The sequence below is a fragment of the Equus quagga genome, chromosome 3 (assembly GCF_021613505.1).
Source record: "Equus quagga isolate Etosha38 chromosome 3, UCLA_HA_Equagga_1.0, whole genome shotgun sequence".
Taxonomy (NCBI): Eukaryota; Metazoa; Chordata; class Mammalia; order Perissodactyla; family Equidae; genus Equus; species Equus quagga.
In genome coordinates this window covers 113,293,109-113,314,338 of record NC_060269.1, presented here as the reverse complement: position 1 = coordinate 113,314,338, position 21,230 = coordinate 113,293,109, and the positions used below count along the sequence as shown (strand labels likewise).

Below are 21,230 nucleotides of genomic sequence, written 5' to 3'. Positions count from 1 at the left end.
ATTGGGCTGGGCCGCCCTGAGACAGTTGGCAGAGCCGTGTGGCCGCCGCGGGAGAGAGGGAGGACCGAGCTGGCGGCTGCGGAAGCCGGCCTGCCTGAGCCTCCCGTCCGCCCCTGCCCCTCCCGCATGGTGCCGGCTCCTCTCTAAGCGGCGGCGGCGAGGCGTGAGGGACGCGCCGCGGAGGCGGCCCGGGCTCGAGGCTTCCCGTCGCCCGCACTTCCTCCTGCAGTGTCCGTGCGCGGCCGTCGCGGCGGGCGGGATGGCGGCGGCCCGGGGCAGCGGCCGCGCATCTGCGCCCCGGCTGCTTCTGCTCCTGCTGTTTCCGCTGTTGTGGGCCCCGGCGGGGGTCCGGGCCGTCCCCGAAGAAGACCTTAGCCACCGGAACAAGGAGCCGCCGGCGCCTGCCCAGCAGCTGCAGCCGCAGCCCGCGGCCGGGCAGGGCCCCGAGCCAGCCCGGGCCGAGGTGAGCGGGCCGCGCCGGGGCGGGCGAGGCTGCGGAGCCGGCGCGCCGGGTACCAGGCTCGCGGGCGCCCTGAGCGCGGCCCTCGGGCCGGAGCTGCGGGCGGGGGAGGGGAGCCCGGCCCCGCTCCCCGGGGTGGAGGACGGCGGAGTGCGGTTTTTCCCGGTCAGGCCTGGCCTCGCCCGCTCCTTATGGGGGAGGGGACGGGAGAGCAGCAGGGAGCCCGCTGGATCCCTTCAGTTCGGGAGGACGGGGATGCGCTGAGCCGCGCGCGGGCGTCCTGTTGATCTGATGTATCCAAGAGCTGGAAATACTCATCCCGGGTAGAAAGTTTTTCACAGAGGGCGGCTGGGAGGCTTTTCCTATTCTCTGAGGATGATCACATCGGCCATTTCACTGTGGAAACAGCTTATCCCAAACTGCTTACCCACCTTCAGCTGTGCACGACCTGTGCTTTTTGCCAAATGTGTATGGATTATGAAGCGTGACTCTCACTTTTTAAGGACGTGTCCTGGCTTGTGGGAAGCAGCACTTAGGAAGGCAGAGGAATTCTCCATCCTTGACAGTCAGTCCAGAGTGCCGCAGCGGTATGCGATGCCGAAACTAAATTTTTAAGTGAACTAGAACCCTCTTCTTTGGCCTTCACTAAACATATTAATAACGTCTTAGCTTATGTTAATAGAATCACTTAGGCGCTTGGATTCAGAATCTCCGCAGCATTTTCAGACTTCTTCCCTCTACCAGTCCTGCCTTTCTCCTCTTTTCCAATCAGAGTTCAGGCCCTCTGTAGCCTCTTCTAGTAGGGGTCGGTTTGGCCCTCAACCCCCGCAGTCCCACCCCAGGCTGCATTCAGCCTGTGGCCACCCGACTAATCTTCCTGAACAGTGAATTCTGTTTGACTTCTCGGAAATCCTGCGTTAGTTTCCCCTGCATACTGATTTCAGTCCAGCCTCATCAGCAGCCTGGTCTGGCTTCTTCCTGATGTGGCTGCAGTCAACCTTCAGGTTTGTCAGCCACCACTCCCGTGCTCGTGCGCTGTACAGCAGTCCCCACCCTTACCCTGGGGGATACATTCCAAGTCCCCCAGTGGGTGCCTGAAACCGGGGAAAGTTCCTAACCCTGTGTATACTGTGTTTTTTCCTATACATACCTGTGGTAAAAGTTTATTTCATAAGTTAGGCACAGTAAGAGATTAACTGCAGTAACTTCCCTTTGGCATATCCGAATTGCCAGCATCACTACTCTTGCACTTTGGGGTCATTATTAAGTAAAATAGTTATTTGAACGCAAGCACTGCAATACTGAGACAGTCGTCCAGGGGGGCACCGAGCAAGATTTCATCACTCTTCTCAGAACCGCGTGCAGCCGAACAGTATGAGTTGCTTATTGCTGGAATTTTCCATTTAATATTTTTGGACCGCGGTTGACCGAGGGTAACTGAAACCGCGGAAAGCGAAACCGCGGACAAGAGGGGACTACTATCTTCCAACCGGAGACGTGCCATGTGCTCTGTTGTTAGTCTCTCTAACAAAAGGCCTTCCAAAAAAAAGGGCCTCAGTGAGCTTGAAGCCCACTGGTCCCAACCGTCCCACCTTTCAGGAACCAGCAGATACCTCCTCTCTGTGGAGATTTTCCTAAAATTCTCTGGTTAAAAGCAGTTTCTCTCTTCCTTGTCCCTCCTGGGCTCAGGTGACTCTGCTAGCCATTTCCACTTCTGAAATTTAACTGAAATGCTGATTCATGAAATTTACTTTTAGTGTTCATCATTTAGCCTTCTTCTGTCATCATTATCAGAAGTTTATTTTAAAACTAACTGTTTTGGATTAAGTAGCTTTGTGAGTGAGCGAGAAAGAGATTATGAATGTAACTTTCCAGGCCTTTCATCAGAGTTTTAGTCATGTGATTTTGAGTGTACAAATAGTGCTAGATATGGCTATTTATGCCCCTTTAGACAGCTAGGGTAAATCTAGCCATGTAAAAGAAAGGCAACAGTGTTCAGTGATCATATTTAAATGATCTTAAGGATCCTTGTCTTTAAAACTGGGCATGTGGAGGGAAGGGGCAGGCACAGTATAGTAGGATTTTTGACTGTAATATTTTGATACATTCTTGGTAGTTCTTTTTAGGTAGGAATTTATTCAAATTTCTTCCATATTGTGGTGGAATGTGGTTGTCTTGTTTTAATTATATTTTCATGTAACTTTTTGTTATGGCTCAAGTGATTTTTTTTCTCTACCTACAGTACTACAGCATGTTGGACGAGATTTTCCTTTCGTATGTTTTCTAAACTATGTAATATATAAGTATCATTTGCTTTTTTTGTCCTTGGTGGAGGTAAAATGTGGTCAGAGTTCAATTTAATAGCCCTGTAAGCAAGGGCTCAGCATTGCTGAGCATCTGAAACTTTCAAGTGTTTTGCTTTGCAACCACATGCAGTAGGTCTTTTAAAAGGGTAGGATATTTAAACTTCCCCTTTTCGTGCCATTATGTGAAAGTGGATTTCTGAAAGTGGAGGGGGAAAAAAATCTCTCCTTCATTGGTAGGCATTCATGTGTAAGATGTGTTATAAAAATGTAGTTGTTTCTTACTTAGAGGGTGCTTTGGAGCAAGATAACTGAACTTCTAATAGGGCTTTCTACATTGAGTATGTTTTTTCCTCTACAATCAGGTCAAAAAAAAAGTTGAGGAGTTCAGAGTTTTGATCACTTGGATCCTTTCATTTATGCAGTTTATGCTTCTAGCCACTTAATCGGTTCTTTTCTTATTCCTTCCCTGGGCAGAGTATGTAATACAAGAAGCCTGAAGTCCCTTCATTTGGGGGAGATCAGATAGATGTAATAAAGGTAATTTATAATTTGCTGCATATTCTGGAAGTCCACAGAAGAACTGCTCGGCTTGCATAACACTGTCGATAAAGCCACAGAAGCCTATTACCTGCTCCCGTACAAATTCTTGTTATTGTATTTCTGCTTTACTGTTTCTTGGCATTTCTTTTATTTAATGTCTTTCAACTGTGAGAAGGCCCTCCACACAATATTTTAAACTTGTTTCCATTTTCATTAAGTTGCAGTCCTGCCCTGTCCAGTGCAGACTCCCCATTCTAGCTTCTTTACAGCTAAGCTTGAGGCCGTCAGGTGTGAGGACTCTTGTCTCACTCTTGATTGCTTTGTCAGAGTGAAATGATCATTATGTGACTGAATTTGTTGATATTCTACCATCAAAGTAATTCATTAAAAAAAAAAGTGAAACTAAATAGATTTAAGACATTTCAAATGTCAAAATTTATAAATACAACACAAAATAACATTCGTAAAAATAACGTTAAACATTCATTAAATAAAAATGTATTTATAAAAATGTAATTGTTAAATATCTATTTTAATACGAATTAGCAAATAACATTAATAAAAAAATATTATTTAAAGTACAACAAACTAAACTACCCATAGATAAAAAGACATAATAATGAAAATTTATAATAAAATATCATTTTATCTTTTATTTTAATGCAGTCTTTTAAAACCAGGTTTATCCTTGGTGTCATTGTTTAAGTTGCACGTATTTTTGTGCACGTTTTACCAACTTCTGAAAAGATTCTTCTGATTTCATGCAATAAAGTAATGGTGAGGACATAGTTCGGAGCCAGTTTTCCTCCGATTCCTTTAGCTTCGAATCATCTCCCCTCTTGTGTGATAACTTTTGTTGAGCAACTTTGTTTTTGTTTTTTTTTTTTTTTGCAGGGACATCAGTCTTTTTCTTGGTAACAGGCTGTAGATTTTGTTTCAAAGAAAGCATCTTCATCTTCTAGTTTCATCCTGTGTAGATGGAGATTCCGATGCAGGTACCTGTATCAATGTCCATCCAGTTACATGTGCTCATTTGAACTCTAGAACTAGAATAGGAACTATTTTTTCATTGTTGATTGTTATTTTCTTCCTTCACTTGAAGATCATGAAAGCATAAAAGAATACTTTCTAAACGGGGGTACTTTTTTCCCCCGCAATTTTTCAATTTGGAACTAATTTTAGCATTGAGTAAAGAAGAGTTTTACTCGGCAAGTTTTTTTTTAAATTATAAGTTGTTGACCCTGCTCTCAAGATGTAAATAACTTGTTTCAGACCCAAGCTAAGTAATTTGGGTTTCAGTCCCAAATTAAAATACTGAAATAGTGGTATTTGTACCAAGGAGAACACTATTTCCTTACTTAATATGGTATAGCACCGTGTAACTGAACAGTGGGATACCAAAATTGGAATTGTAGTTACTGCCTCTGACCCTCCTGTACACATATGGATACTTGCTTCTCTGCCCGTACCTCTGCCTTTCTTCAGGTATTGGACAAAGCCGTCATGCCCTCCATCCCTCTTCTCTGTCCTTGTGCCTGTTCTCTGACCTCCGGTGCTTTCCTTCCTGTGTCTTTATTCTCCCCTTTTCAAAATTGATTCCTTTCTGTCTGCTTACACATGCTCACAGGTTTCTCCTATTTGGGCAAAGGGAAAAAAAGGCCATTAATTTAACTGTACTTGACTACATTAGTTTCTCTTCAGTTTTGTAAACCAAATTTCTAACCAGGTAATTAGCTGCTTTTCCACTTTGCCTTAGTCTTCCATTATCTGGCTTTAGCCCCTTTTTATTGAAATTCCATTTTTGATTCTGCCTTATTGCTAAATTCAGGGGTCTTTTTCAGTTCTCATTTGAAACTCTTAACTCTCCACACCTTTAAGGCGTCCTACCCCATCTTGGCTGTATGAACTTGGGAAAATTATTTAACCCTGTTGGTCCTCAGTTTTTCCTCTCGTGTGAAGTTGGGATAACAGCTCTTAAGGTTTTTGAGTGTCAAATAAAACAAGGTATATGGAAGTAGCTGGCATCTCGTTAATAGCTTGGTGAAAGGTGATTGTCCCTAACTTGATCGATCATCTGTGATGCTCGCCTGCCCAGCTCTCTAAATATTGAAGACAGTTTTGTTTCCTCTTTTATTCCCCCCTCCTCCCACTTCCCTAAATATAGACATTCTCTAGGGCTCATTTTTTCACCTTCATCTCTGCCTTTTTCCTTGGAAATCTCCTCTACTTGCAAAGCTCTAGCTGATAAGGTTAGGCTGCCAGCAACCAGACACATACCTTGAGGCTGTGCTGGCCTAAACTCAGGTGTCTCATTTCTGATGATCTCTTGGAAACCTTCATTTGAAATGCTTTTTATCACCTCAAATTGAACACAACTGAAACCAAACCCTTATTTTTATTCCTCTTTGCCACATACCTTGTAGGAATACGAATATTTCTCCTAGTCAGCTAGGCAGAAAACCTTGGCATCATCTTTGATTCTCCCCGCTTTTTAAAGTTATGTTGATTTTTCCTTTCTATCATGTGCAGAATTTTTTCCTTATCTGTTTTATCTTCAACATTGGTCTTGTGCAGCTGATCTCCTAATTAATTGGTCCAGTGACTGGTATTCTCTGCTTTCCGCCCTGATCTCTTAGTCACAGTGCCTTAATCATGTTCGTGTCTTCTACTCGAAAACTTTTAAGGCTTCTCTCTTGCATCTAAGCTGGTCCATAAACATACAGGATTTTCCGTCTAGGCCCAATTTATCTTTCTCACCTTACCCTAACCATTCATCTGGTTTACTCTGTTCTCAGAACATGCCTGTATACTTTTAAACTGTTAGTCCAGGGAAGTAGGTATTGCATGTACACCAGTGCATCTTCAAGTTAGCCGCTCCATGAGTGAGTAGTGCTGAATCCCACTGAGACTTTCAAGGAGCCTTATGAAATGAACCTCTGAACTAACTTTCCCCATTGGTCCAAGGTTGTCCTGCAGGAGTTAACTCCTCCATACTTCTGGGTAGTGAATGAGTAAGGGCAGAGCACTTGCTTTCTGGTTGGACCTATAGCCAGTTACAGCCTGTAAGGAATTGGTCCTCCATAGCTGGAGTAACAGACTGGGTCAAGAGATTTTGCAAGTGGTACACAACAGGTGTCTATAATCATGTGCACGGTAAAAAATCCAAAAGGTACAGAAGAGTGTAGAGTGAAAAATACGTCTCCTCTTCCTCTTGTATTCTAGTTCAGGGGTGAGCAAACTGCAGTTTACCACTGACTGCCTGTTTTTAAAATAAGGTGTTATTGGAACAGAGCCATGCCCCTTCATTTAAGTATTATCTATGGCTGATCTCAAGCCACAGCATCAGAGTTGGGTAGTTACCAAAGAGACTTTATGACCCATGAGGTTAAATATTTGGCCCTTTAAAAAAAGTTTGCTGGCCCCTGTTCTGGTCATCTGGTTCCTTCTCTGGAAACACCCACTATAAACTGTTTCCTGAGATTTGGTGTGCATTAACAACTGTGTGTAGACTTTATCTACCTACCTAACTCCCCCCGCCAACACACATATACATCTAATGACTACATACGTAATACATAAATTTTTCAACTTCAAAGTATCTTAGCAATTTTTCTTTGTTAGTACATATAAAACAGAATGTTTTATGTTTTATATGTACTAATATACATTAGCACATATTAGTATTATGGGGCTACTCTTAACTTGTTACCCCATAATAATATTGCAGTAAGTAAAGCTACCATTTGGTTAATCAGTTTCCTATTGACGGACATTTAGTTATTTTGTCTTTCTTTGTTATTACAAATGATAACATTATGTTTATACAAAAGATTAACTCCTTAAGCGTTCCTGTCTTAAACTTTGTTTCAGTCACGTACCTGACAAAACTCATTGCCCACAGTATGCATTCAGTTTTATTTAATGGGAGCAGGATCATTGGGGGCTGGAGTTGTTGGGGTAGGTCTTGCTCAAGAGCTTCTCTGTAAGTTGAATCTTGAGGAATCTAGATGAATAGGGGGATAATGAAAAGAGGGTAGGAAGCGAAGTAGGACTGATTGATTGAAGGCTGTGGTTACCAGAAACTTGCCATGCTCTTGAGCGGCCCTGCCCAGTACTATAGCCATGAGCCATGTGGTGATTCCTGAGCCCTTGAGATGTGGCTGGTCCAAACTGAGATGCGCATGAGATGTGTGTGGTGAGTGGAAACACACTGGAGTTTAAAGACTTGGAATGGAAAAAAGAATGTTAAATATCTCATTAGTAACTTAAAAAATATTCCTAGAGTAGTATTTTGGATATATTTGGTTAAACAAAATATTATTAAAAATAATTTTATCTGTTTTTACTTTTTTAAATGTGGCTACCAGACAAATAAGAATTACAATATGTGGCTTGCATGATTTTTTTGGACAGTGCTGCTCTGGCCCATCCTTGAGTACGGAGTATAAGGCACATTGGGGGACTGGTATGTGATTAGTTGGGAGGTGTTGGATGGTTACCAGAATTAAGTACTTGCATTTTATGTTCTAGGCATAAGAAGGCCATTGTAGTTTCTTAGACAGTGATGTGAAGTGATGAAATTAGTTTTAGGAAGATTAAACTGGTTATGTTGCAGTGTGCTACAATAACTAACTTTAACTGAGCACTTACTGTGTACTAGGCACCACCTGAGGGCTTTATGTATGTTAACTCATGTAATCCTCACAACAGCCCTATGAGCTGTAGGTACCCCTCATCTTACAGATGGAACTTGAGTCACAAGGAGGTACACTGACTGGCCCAAGCTCATGCAGTAACTGTGAACCCCGGCAGTCTGATTCTAGAGCCAACGTGTTAAACATTATGTCACTCTGCAGGTGACTTAGAAAAAGGAGGTGATCCTTGCACACAGTAAGCACTTAGGTGTTTGATTGACAGCAAATGAATGAATGGTAACTGATCATTTTCTGACCCTATTTATTAACATTTTAAGTTTTAAAAATCATCTATCTTCATATTACCTTGATCCTTTTGTTTGAAATTCTTATCACTATGGTTGGTGGTGGTTTAACACTATGATTTTGGCTATCCGGGACCAGCTCAATATATAGCAAAAGCTATAAGTTGGTTTTTCTTGTTTTTTATATATAGAAAGATTTTAAGAACATGTATTGTTTTGTTTTGTTGTACTTGTAAGGCAAGTTTTCATTTTATTTACATTTATTTATATAAGTTTTATTTTATCCTCTTCATTTCACAGAGGAACAGAGAGGCTAAGTATTGTAGCCAAGGTTTTATGGCTGGGTATTATAAAACCACATGTATATGTAGTTTTGATTTGTATTGTTTGTTTTTAAAAGTAAATATTTTTTGTTTGAGCTTGGAGCTAATTGGTTGTAAATGGTGTATATTTATTCCTAAAAAATTTCTTGGATTTCATATCCTAAATATTTTACAGTGAGATTTCTTCATACGAAAGGGATATCCAAGAGGAAAATGTTGCATTAGGGAAAGCCAAATGAAAATGCTTAGGTTTTTTATGATGCTTAATGTTGATAGGGTATTGGAGGAGAAAGGAAGCTCATTTTTACGGGAGCCTCAGCACAGCTGAACTAATGTGGTGATGGAGAGAGAGCTGGAGCCCCTTCAGAGGGTACCTGCTTGATCCAGAGCTCGCTTCCAAGCTGCCCTTTGATTTAGCCCTGACACCCAATGTTACCTAAAATACTAAATTTCCCCAATTTTTAGCTCAGAGGTCTAGTCTGACTAATGCTTAAATTTATCTGATCTTTACCGTGGAATTTGGGAGTCAAGATTATGTCGTGTTTTAAGGAATGACATGCACACTAAGAATTTAGGATCTTATTCTTATAAGAATATAGAATATTCTCTGGCTGGGGATTTTTACCCTGTCAAAAATCACATACGTTCTTGGGTTTCTTTTTCTTTTTTATCTCTTAGGTTTCTGGAGATAGGCTTTAAAAATTAATTAAAGATAGGCTATAGGATTAGAAGAGACCTTTAGAAGTGATTTATCTAGTCCAGGGTTTCTCACACTGGGAAGTATTGACATTTTGGATTAGATAATTGTTATGTGTGTCTGGGAGGCTGTCCTGTGCGTTATGTCCTGACCACAGCTGCATCTCTGGCCTCTACCCACTAGATGCCAGTATACTGGTTCCCCTTCAGTTGTGACAACCAAAAATGTCTCTGGACATTGCCAGAAGACACCTGGGAGACAAAATTGCTCTGGTTGAGGACCACTGGTAAAGCAGGTTTCCTGTCAGCGGCGGTTCCCGTCTCGGAACTCTGCAGTGGAGGGAGTCTCCCTCCTCTGGTGGTCCATTTCAGCTTCAGCTGCTCTCAGCGTAGCCGTCTTTGCTCTGTGTTAAGCGAAAGCCTGCCACCTGTAACTTTGTAGTTCTACCTCTGGGGACCATACAGCCTCACATATAGACTTTCTCAGTTATTGGAACGTAGGCATCCAGCCCTTCCTGGTCCCTCAGTGATTGACTTAGAGCCTAAGTTGGCAGACGTTTTTTTGTAATGGCCGGATAATACTTTTAGGTTTGGCCTTATATTTACAAGCTACTTAAGGTCTCTGTTGCAGAATTTTCTTTTCCTCCCTCCCTCTTTATTTTCTGTAAGCCCTTAAAAATGTAAACAACCTTCTTAGCTGGACTTGGCCTCAGCAGGGTGCCATCCCTGGTTTTCGAGTCTCTCCTGTCTGAGGTGAGCTTCAGAGGGCAGTGCCTTCTTAAAATGTGGTGCCTCGGAGCCAGCACGGGACTTATGGAAAGGGCGGCCTTTTTGGAGCTTTGTCACCTTTCTAACTTAAAATGACCTTAATGCTAACCAAGTCTGTAGTTTGTCTTTTTTATTAGGCCCCATTACTGCCTAGGATATTTTTAGACTTACTGTAGGACCATCCATATATCCAACTATATTAGGCCTCATCTTTGCTAGAGCCAACTCCTGCTCTAGCCTCTTGAGCACTTTCTGGATCCTACTTGGTCCTCTAAAGTGTTAATGATTTCTTTCAGCTTCCTGTTATTTAAATGTTTGATAAACATATGTTGGTCTTCTACCCAAGTTATGAATAAAAATTTGAATAACACGTAGCTAAGAACTAAATCTCAGCTTAGAGGTTACTGTCGTTACTAATGGCTTTCAAAGTGATTAACAGTAAATAAATCTAATGACTAAGACAGGAAAACGATCTTAATTCACATACAAAATAAGAGACTATTAAGTAATGATGTTTTTCAAAAAATAGCTGATATTTATGTTTTTTTATTTCAGAAAGGTTTTACACCAGCTGCCCCAGTTCATACCAATAAAGAAGATCCAGCTGCCCAAACTAATTTGGGATTCATCCATGCGTTTGTTGCTGCCATATCAGTTATCATTGTATCTGAGCTGGGTGATAAGACATTTTTTATAGCAGCTATCATGGCAATGCGTTATAACCGTTTGACAGTGATGGCTGGTGCTATGCTTGCCTTGGGCCTAATGACTTGCTTATCAGGTGAGTGTGCTTTTTCTTCCTAATGAGTTTATTGACCTAAGGAGAAAGCATGGTGTGTGGCATTGAGTCACTGAATCATTCAGCTAGTTATGTTGGAATGTGGTGCACATTCCAGGAGTTAGTAAATAGAAAACAGTTTCAGTACGTAAACTCCTAAAAACCATATTGCACTTATAAAATTAAATTTGCATTTGTTTACACTGGTTGGCTGGATGAAAGAGGCATGATTTCTAAGTGAAAATCATTCCTACCAAGGCCAAAATACCCTATTTCTAAAACCATAACCATTCTTTCCAAGGCCCATAATGCCCTTATTTCTAATGCCATGACCTTATCCGAAACTTGTATTAAGACAGGGAAGGCCCAAAGCTCTATCTTTGGTTTATGATGCCTTGGTTTAGGACACCAGTGTTTCACACCCCCTTTTTGGCACCTCCATACTTGGGGAAATGCACATAGGAAGCTGGGTAAAAGGCTTCTTTGTAAAGTGGGCAGAGGGCAACTGTGAAGAAAGGTGTGAGAAAGGAGAAACGCCCATGACTCCTTTGACTACCAGCATGTTTTCAGGCAGATGAGTTTTAGGAAAGAGTACACATGAAAGCTGAACTTCTGGAAATCGATTCTTTCACAAACTATTAATCCGTGTCCCCTTGTAAAGTCTTTGTGTACCCCTGGGGGATGTCAGTCCTAGTTTCTAAATTGCTCCTGCGCACCTCCTGTCTCTTTTATACTTCGCAGAGGGCTAAGCGAGCTAGGGAGGCTACCTGGGGTGGATCCAGGCTCGGGCCCTCACTTCGCTGGGGATTGACCTAGCCTCTGCCATCTGACGACAGGGATGATATCATGCCTACTTCAGGATTTTATTATTACTGCTGTTCTCTCTCCTTCTCAAGGCCTTCCTCCCATTTCACTCCTTATCTTCTTGCACCCTGATTTCTGCTTCTAACACTGTTGTAAAGGCTTCAGTAATCAGCTTTTCTTACTACAGAGTTCAGTTTTGATTTTAATGAGCCCCTTAGACCACACTCACAGGCATTCCTGCCTTTTCATGCTTTTGGCTTCTATGATACCATGTGCTTCTCGTTATATTTCTATCTCGCTAAAAAAAATTTTTGTACCATAAGTATTGATATTCCCCACAACTTTATCCTTGGCCCATTTTTTTCCCTTCACGCTAACGTTCTTGTGCCGAGTGTTCTCAGTTTAGTTACCTGTAAGTCAGTGATTCCCAAATCTATATCTTCACTCGAGATATTTTTCTTGGAACTTCAGCATTGCCAGGGTGTGGAGGGACCCGTACATTTGTAGCTCCATTCTGACTGGATGCAAAGCACTTGCTTAAAGAGAAAATAACCTCTTGTTCCTAGGGCAAACGTGCTTGAGTGTCTGAGGACAGGTTTCCGAGGAAGGAGGAAATAAAGGGACAATAACCAGGGGGAGAAAAAGTTATGCCAAGTACTTTTTTGCTCTCTAAGGAGCTGTCAAGGCAAAAAAGGTGGAATTATAAGGTCAGTAAGTAGTAACAATTTTTTAGATTATCTGAAGATAAAAGGAAAACTAAGTTTAGGAGATTTAAAAAGGTTTGCTACATTTCATTTTTAAATTTTTAAAACTTTATGCAGAATATTTTAAATTTACAAATTTACAAAAATAAAGTAGTACAAAGAATACCTATATACCTTTTATCCAGGTTCACCTGTTGTTAACATTTTACCTATTTGCTTTAGCATTTGTGACCTATCCATTTATCTATATCTAAATAAAATTATGTGTATGTGCACACATTTATTTAGATATGTATGTGAACATGTACCCGATTTATATATCTGTAGATATGTGTACATATACACATAATATATATCTTTATATACATAATAGATTCATTACTTTAATCTGCCATCCATATAGTCTTTTAATCTGAAATGTTTCCACAGCCTTTTCTTATATGTTTTACAATATTAACATTTTTTAAGAATACAGCTCTCCCCCATTTAATGCACTGTTCCTTATTTTGTATTTGTCTGATGTTTCCTCACGATTAGCTTGAGATTATGCATTTTTGACTAGAACACTGCATAGGTGGTGATGTTTGTTGTTCTAAGATACCACATCTGGAAGCACATGATGTCCATTTGTCCTTCACTGATGATGTTAGTTTTGATCACCTGGTCGAGATTTCTCTTGTATACTGTCTTTTTCTCTTCCCTGGCAACTAATATGCCATCTTTAGGGAGATACTTTAAGACAATACAAATACCTGTTTCCCATAGTGTAGCATCAGTTGATGCCTCTCACATGATGTAAACTTTGATGCTTGCAAAATGCTGGCTTTCTAACTCTAGTGCCCCATCCACATTTACCAGTGAGCCCCGGCATACTACTCTTAAGAAAGAGCTCTCCTTCCTTTCCTATTGGTTTGTCTGTTTATTATCAGTATAAACTCATGAATTCCTTTTTTCAGTGGTTTATAATTAATTAGTTAACTACATTGTTGCTTAAATTGTCCCAGATTTGGTGGCTGGGAGCCCCTCCAAGCTGGCTCCTGTGTCCTTGTGACATGCTCCCATTGTTGGTTTTTGTCCTTCCTTCCTTTCTAGTTATAACAAGATAATACAAGTTCATCTTGTACCTACTCTGCCCAGTCCTGGAGTTAATCATTTCTCTGAAGGAGACTTTAGTGGGGAATGGTATTAGAAACCCAGATATGGGTGTAAAGTTGGCTCATTGTTACTGAGATGTCTTTGCTTCTTGGCCTTTTCAGTGGACAGAGCTAGAAAATACGTCTGTATCGCACACACATAGACACATATACACAAATATACACACATATGTAATGGAAATATAGATGGGCACATAAGCATAGGTTTGGTACATTTCTAAACATGATTTTAAAATCTTTTCAATTTTGTAATATAACAAAGTAGAGAGTAGTTTACCAATGTGGTTATACATTTGATGTTCAGGTAAATTTGTAAGTGTTGTACCCATTCATAAAAAGAGCTTGTGAAGTAAAGAGTAATTGCATTTATTACATTCATGGAAATATCCTCTGGCCCTGCCATAGGTTTTCAATTTTAATTATTGAACTGATATTACTGAGCTAAATGTGTTTCACAGTTAGGATTTGGGTTCTTGATGTAGTTCCAGGTATAGTTTTTTGTATAGCTTATATAATTGTCCTCTTTCCTTAATGATAGGAAAAGAATGGTACTAAATAAGTAAGTCTGTTGTAAATGTTATTTTAATATATATTACGGAATTATTAGTTTTCGTTCATAAGGTATACTTAAATAGTTATAAAGCAGCAGAGTTTGAATTGTGCCACGTGAGAATCTAGTCATGATTCTTCACTATAGAAGTTTGTAATTTAAAGGTTTGTGATGAAGAAATATCGTTTACCTAGGAAAATGGTGTAGCTTCCGGGTTCTAAGATTTCAGGGTCCTTGGAGGGCATGAGAGTTCACACTTCTCCCTAAAGTAGTATGCCTGCAGGACATGTGGCAGCCCAGCCCCTGGCTGAGCGTGTCTGGAGAGGAGTTCATTATCTCATGGGAGGGCCTTATGGAACATGCGCCATCTTCAACTGGGCCATTGATTTCTTGATAAACTATGTTAAGTCATTGGCTAGACCCAAGGGCTCAGTATTGGTGGAGGGAAAGAAGTGGCATTATTTAGGGTTATTACGTAGTAGATTAACTTCTCATATGAACCATTTTTCCTTTAAAACAGTGATAAATTATGATTTCTGAAGTTAACTGTTCCTTTGGTTGGTTGTGATGCATGCTAGTTAACCAGCTACATTGTTGCATTTTCTTCCAGTTTTGTTTGGCTATGCCACCACAGTCATCCCCAGGGTGTATACATACTATGTTTCAACTGCATTATTTGCCATTTTTGGCATTAGAATGCTTCGGGAAGGTTTAAAGATGAGTCCAGATGAAGGTCAAGAGGAACTGGAAGAAGTTCAAGCAGAATTAAAGAAAAAAGATGAAGAAGTAAGTCATAGCACTGTTAAATACGTGGACCAAAGAGGCATTCAACTAAAAATAAACACTATCCAGAGGTTTTTTAGTGGTCATCATATCTGTGTGATATGTGTAGGCTACACAAAAATAGCTTATTTTGCTTAGTTTCCATTCCTGCACCTGGCTGTGATATGACTCTCTGGGTTAGTGTAAATGTGGTAGAAAGGATGTGGGGCTAAATACTGAACACATGTAATCAGATTCCTTAATTACGTTGATCTTAAGAACATGGAAACTGTAGTTTATAATTTTACATATTTCTTCCCATAGCATCTAGGATAGCAAGTGATCAGTATATATTGTTTGATTTACTAGGGTGGAATGGTAGAATTGAGAATATAGCATTTGTTGCTATGTCCAGTGGGTCAAAAGAGAAGTCTGAGGTCACATAACTTTAGTTTCTTGGAGCATATTACTTAAAGATTAGTAATATTGTGCTATTTTGATTTGCTTCCTGGGATTTCTTTTTTTTTTTTTAATTTAGTTTCAACGAACCAAGCTCTTAAATGGACCAGGAGACGTTGAAACGGGTACAAGCACAACAATACCTCAGAAAAAATGGCTGCATTTCATTTCACCTATCTTTGTTCAGGCTCTTACATTAACATTCTTGGCAGAATGGGGTGATCGCTCTCAACTAACTACAATTGTTTTGGCGGCAAGAGAGGTGAGTGGTACTTGAGAGATGACTGCTTCTGTATTTTTTTTTTTTTTTTGAGGAATATTAGCCCTGAGCTAACATCTCCCACCAATCCTCCTCTTTTTGCTGAGGAAGACTGGCCCTGAGCTAACATCCGTGCCCATCTTCCTCTCCTTTATATGTGGGATGCCTGCCACAGCATGGCTTGCCAAGCAGTGTGTAGGTCCACACCCGGGATCCGAACTGGCTAACCCCGGGGTGCCAAAGCAGAACATGCAAACGTGACTGCTGCACCACCATGCTGGCCCCCAACTGCTTCTGTGTTAACTCAGCATAACTAATGTTACTTTGTCCCAGAGGACACTAGACACAGTCAAGGTGGGCCAAGGGATTATTTCATATGCTAAACTGTTGTAGATCTAATAATCCTGCTGCTCCTTAAATTTGACCTTCTCCCAGTTTCTACAGTCACTCAGATGGTATTCTTGTGTTCAAACTTAATTGCTCTCTTTTGACCCTTCTTCTGGAACTTCGGTTTTGCTGAAATGATGCTGGGGCAGTTGTCTTGGCTTGGTTTTCGTTTCTTCTCAGAACTTTCCTTTGTATACTTGCTGAGAATTTAAATTGGTATATTATCATTGAAGGCCAGTTTGGCAGTAAATATCTAAAGCCTTAAAGTGGTTATCTTTGGGTTTTTCTGTTCCTTGTGCTAAAGAAACAATGGACTGTTGCATAGGTTAGTTGGAAAATTTAAGTCTTAACCCCAGAACTAAGGCCTACGATGTTAAGGCGAAGAGACCTCAGATCATCTCATTCATTCTAGCCTTTGCTCTACAGATAAAGAACTGAGGCCCAGAGAGATTGGGTGACTTTTCTGAGGACATAAGCTAGTCGGTAGCAGGGGCAAGGACTAGAGCCAAGGCAATCTGCCTTCTAACCTTTTCTATATTTTGTTCATAGTTTTCAAATACCTCTTACATAAAAGTACCTGTTTTTAAAAAAATTTTAATCTTTTTTTTTTTTTTTGTAAGGAAGATTGGCCCTGCCCTAACATCTGTTGTCAGTCTTCCTCTTTTTGCCTGAGGAATATTGTCCCTGAGCTAATATCTGTGCCAGTCTTCCGCTATTTTATGTGGGATGCCACCACAGTGTGGCTTGATGAACACTGCGAGGTCCACACCCAGGATCTGAAACTGTGAACCCTGGGCTGAAAGCTGAGCACATCAACTTAACCACTATAGCACAGGCTGGCCCCAAATCTTTATTTCTTTTGAGGAGATTAGTAAAGTTTTACATGAGGTGTCTGTAATTATTCACACAGATTTATTAAGATTTATGGAGGAGATGGTTGTGGAATAGAATGGTTTTGCTACTTTTCAGGCTCTTGTTGATCTTAACTAATACTATTTCTTATCTGTTTTTATATCTACTAACTTACATTGTTTTTATCAGATGGTAGGGTTTAGAGAACAGGCTTGATCTGAATTTGCTTTTAACTCCTAGGAAATACGTACTGTAAAAGAACAAGTTCCTTAAGATAGGCTTCAGTTTAAAACAGGAATCGAGAGTTGAAGGCCAGAGCTAAGATACTCGGGGCAGGGCTGTTTTGTCAGGCCTCAAGAATGCTGTAATTTGGAAAAAAATGGAACTCGATTTTTCATTGGATTACCATAATTTTAAAGTAAACTTTCTTTAAAATTGTCACTTTAATGACTTTGCGCTGTATTTTTCTTGAATTCTAGCCCCCTTTTTTGGCTTAGATTGCCAGAATTGGGACTTGAAAGTGACCAACCATTTTGTGGTGGTGGCGGTTCTGCCCATTGCTACCATGATGGCAGAATCATTGCATTTTTCTTAATGCTATCATCTGAATGGCAGAGTGACTGGTGACAGGCTCAGGACTCCCTGTCTGTGTGCACTAGCTGGGTCCCCTGCATTCCAGCAGCATGGCACCTGCTGCCTGGGTCGGAGTCTCTTTCTGCGTGGCCACATTACTGCAGCACCTCCCTGCGACCTGCTTCGTGGGTGGTTCTATGGATGAAACAAGATGATGCCTGTAGGTCCCTGACCAGTGAGCACTCAGTGTCAGCCACCTTCCACACTACCAGCACCTTGGGGATGTGTAATGAGGTGCTCAAGGGCAGAAATGTGGTTATCTGTCTCTGTTCCCTTAATATTCCTAATTTTATTTTGGTAATTTTTTTGTATAAACCATGCAGTAAGTCTAGTTCAGTCCATTTTAGTCTGAACTTCATTTCTGTTTCCAGCATAACTGATTGTTCCTACATTGGATTTCACAGAATCCTAGTGTCCCTTGAGATGTTCATGGGTACTAAGCAAAAAAAAAAAAAAGTTGGGGGGAAAGGTTCCAGGGTCAAATAATATATCCTGGTTTGTTTTGTAGATTGAGTATACAAAATAACAAAGACTCTGAGGAATCCTGCATGAAAGGAACTATTTAATCCAGTGATTTTTCAAGTATCACTTTCAAATAGAATGAAACCATCTTCTGGATACCAGTTTTAGACGTTACAATACACAAACGGAATTTGGGAAATGTAGTCCCACTCTTCTGTTCTTCACAGTAGATGTTTCAGACTGTCCCCATACACATACACTGCCCACTCTACAGCAAACAGCCTCACCTCCTACTTCACAGAGAGAAGCAGAAGTCATCTTTTCTTCATTCCCACCCATCACGGTGGCAGTCCTTTCCCTCCTGTATTCTGGATTCCAGCTCCCAAGGCCCCCACTGGTAGGGTAAATCTTTGTCTTTCTGCCAGCCCAATTTTGTGAGTATTTTAGCATGCACAAGTTTTTCTCATCTAAAAATGTTTTACCCCTTCCTCAGTTCTAGCTTTCTTCCAAATACAGCCCTCTCCCTTCCCTTTCCCCAGTCTCAGAGGGCTTGGCTGTGATGGGAACAGGAGTTGGCTCTATTTCCTTGCTGACTAGACCCATTGAACTCTAGTTTCTGACCTCACTGGTGATGTTGCTGAGGTACTTTGAGTTCACTGCAGCCCCTGACAGGTCCTGCTGAGGTCATCTTGGGAAGCTAATTGCCTGGCCACCTTTCCAGTCTCCTTTGGGCTCTGCTTTCTCTGTCATTCCTTCAGTGTTGCTTTCCTTGAGATTGTGTTGTCAGCATCCTCCTGCCTTCTCTCCCAGGGTTATTGTATTCAGTCCTGTAGCTGATTCACCATTGAACTCAACTGACTCTTGAACTTCTCCACTTTTAACTCCTGTCGGCATCCATGAACTCTTTCTCCAGTGCTTCCTCTACCTTTGTAATCACACTGGTATTATCATAATGCATCCAGAGAATTATGGGAGAGAAACTTGGTGTCATGCCTGACTTTTCTCTTTCCTAACACCTATCATTCACCTATCACTATGGTATATGTTATGCCTCAGATTCTCTCAAATGCATCCGCTTTTCTCTGTCCACAGTCTCCCTCGCCAATCCAGGCCAACATTGTTCCTTACCAGGGCTATTGCAGTAGCCTCCTGATTGGTCACCTTGCCTTCAGTCTTGTTTCCTCTCCTCCAGTTCATTCTCTATGCTAGACTTTTAAGGTATAAATCTGTTCTGTCACTCCCCAGCTAAAAACCAACCAGTGCCTAAAAGTCTATAAATTCTCCATTACGCTTACAGGGTCCTTTATGACCCGGCCCCCTCCTACTCTGATGGACTTCTCTCTAGAATTGCTAAAGTACTCCACAGTTTTCTCTTACTGCTGGCCTGTTGTCATCTACTAGTGTATTCTCTCCTCCACAAAACAAAGTCAAATCCTCCCGCTCGTTCTTCAGGGCTATCTCGCAAACTTTCACTGTTTTCCCAATCTGAGTGCTTCCAGTTTGCTCTGGGTAATAAGTGTTTACTGAATGAATACTATGTTCCTGGCGCAGAGCTAAAGCACTGAGGACACAGTGGAGAATAAAGAAGGCCAGGTCTCTGTTTTGGGGAAGTTACAGTCAGACTATACGCTAAAGGCTTTCTTAGTTTCCTCACAGCATCAAATACTGCCTGAGGGAAAGATGTCTAGGGTAAGTCTCCTTAGCACTTGTCACCTAAGAGCTAAATATTGCCTGTGAATTAAGTTTAACAACTGCTGAAAGGCTGAATTAGGGTTATTTTGATCTTACACATTTTTTTTCCCTACTTTTGTCTCTAGTCCTAGGTATAACTGGGACAAATTCCTTCAAGCAGCTATTACACTTTTCATAAATTATACACCTGAATTTTTAGAACTATTTTATGCTTTTTTGTTGTTGTTGACCTTCATTTTCAGTACTTAATAGTTATTTCTCAGGTAGCAGTTTCAACCTTGGTTTTAAATTAATGTTAGTTACACTTGTTTCCAGGACCCCTATGGGGTGGCAGTGGGTGGAACAGTGGGACACTGCTTATGCACCGGTTTGGCAGTAATTGGAGGAAGAATGATAGCACAAAAAATCTCTGTCAGAACTGGTAAGTTGTTTATTCTTTTCAGTTATGCACTGCATAATGACATTTTGATCAATGACAGACCGCTTTTATAACAGTGGTCCCGTAAGATTAGTCCCATACAGCCTAGGTGTGTAGTAGACTGTGCCATCTAGGTTCGTCTGAGTACACTCTGTGCTGTTCACACAGCGATGAAATCGCGGAATGATGCATTTCTCAGAACATATCCCCATCGTTAAGCCACACATGACTGTACAAAGAAAATACTGTTTGTTTTAATGAAGTTTTTACTTCTGAAGACTTGGTCTTTGTAATGATAATCTCTGACAGGTTCAATGTATTGCCCCTACTATTGCAAACAGGCTGTTTTCACATGTGTAGATGTTAGTAAAATACAAATTCATCTAAAAGTATTACTGGATTTATAGTAGCTTTTTGTCAACATATTTTAGTATAAACATCATCATGTGGAAAGATGATAATGCTTTGGCCTTAAAAATATGTCTTACAAGATTGGGAATCTTAGGTGGCGACCATATTATTTACTGATTCTCCTGGAAATTTCCTATGTGGCTGGTAGGTCCTAAAAATGGAATAAAAATAGCCAGGAATTGTTGAACATTCTTTTTAATAACTGAGTTTTAAGATGAGTTATAGTTCTATTATTGCCTGTCAGCACTGTCTCAATATAATTTTGTTATTTTTCAAAACTGTTCTGGAGAAGAAACTTACCCTTCCTGTTCAGAGTCAGGCATGTTAAGTGTTCTTTGCTGTGGAAATGGGGTTTGACTGTTTCTAATTTGTTTTTTAGTTAGTTTACTAGATTGGAAAAATAATGGGCAATGTCTTGGCTCCCTCATAGAGGAATTTTGCCTTATTTAACTTTTTCTCTTCTCTTACAGTGACAATCATAGGAGGCGTCGTATTTTTGGCATTTGCATTTTCGGCACTATTTATAAGTCCCGATTCTGGTTTTTAACAAGCTGTTTGTTCATTTGTATTTAAGATAGGTAACTCTTGTCTTTATGTACATAGTGTACATTATAACTAAAAGTGATGGAAAATACTGTATTTTGTAGCACTGATTTGCAAGTTTGACCCATTTAAGGAAAGTATGTCCAAAAGAAATAATCATTGATTCTATTTGCAACATGGATTTTTAAAAGAAACCTGATGTCTAAGTGTGAATTTTTCTTTTCTTCAGCATAATTATGTTAATATGGTCTCTGTTTTTGAGGGTTTTTTGGCTTTTTTAAGGGGGGTATATACAGAACCATTGTGCAGTGGGGTCTACCACTTGATTTT

At 40.7% G+C, this 21,230-nt stretch overlaps 1 protein-coding gene across 1 annotated transcript; it reads left to right on the top strand.

The window, feature by feature from the left end:
- The first annotated feature begins 17 nt into the window (after positions 1–17).
- TMEM165 (transmembrane protein 165) lies at positions 18–21,094 on the top strand. The gene is made up of 6 exons (XM_046657401.1): positions 18–463; positions 10,588–10,813; positions 14,633–14,808; positions 15,323–15,505; positions 19,844–19,949; positions 20,828–21,094. The coding sequence occupies exons 1-6, from the start codon at positions 260–262 to the stop codon at positions 20,902–20,904; spliced, it is 972 nt and encodes a 323-aa protein (XP_046513357.1). The 5' UTR covers positions 18–259; the 3' UTR covers positions 20,905–21,094.
- Positions 21,095–21,230: the final 136 nt, after the last annotated feature.

What these genes read in the sequence shown, in the direction of transcription:
- TMEM165 (XM_046657401.1), top strand. Translation starts at nt 260, where the DNA reads ATGGCGGCGGCCCGGGGCAGCGGCCGCGCATCTGCGCCCCGGCTGCTT. An exon ending in TTGTTTTGGCGGCAAGAGAG is followed by an intron (nt 15,506 to 19,843) that starts GTGAGTGGTACT and finishes ACTTGTTTCCAG; the next exon opens with GACCCCTATGGGGTGGCAGT. An exon ending in AAAAATCTCTGTCAGAACTG is followed by an intron (nt 19,950 to 20,827) that starts GTAAGTTGTTTA and finishes CTTCTCTTACAG; the next exon opens with TGACAATCATAGGAGGCGTC.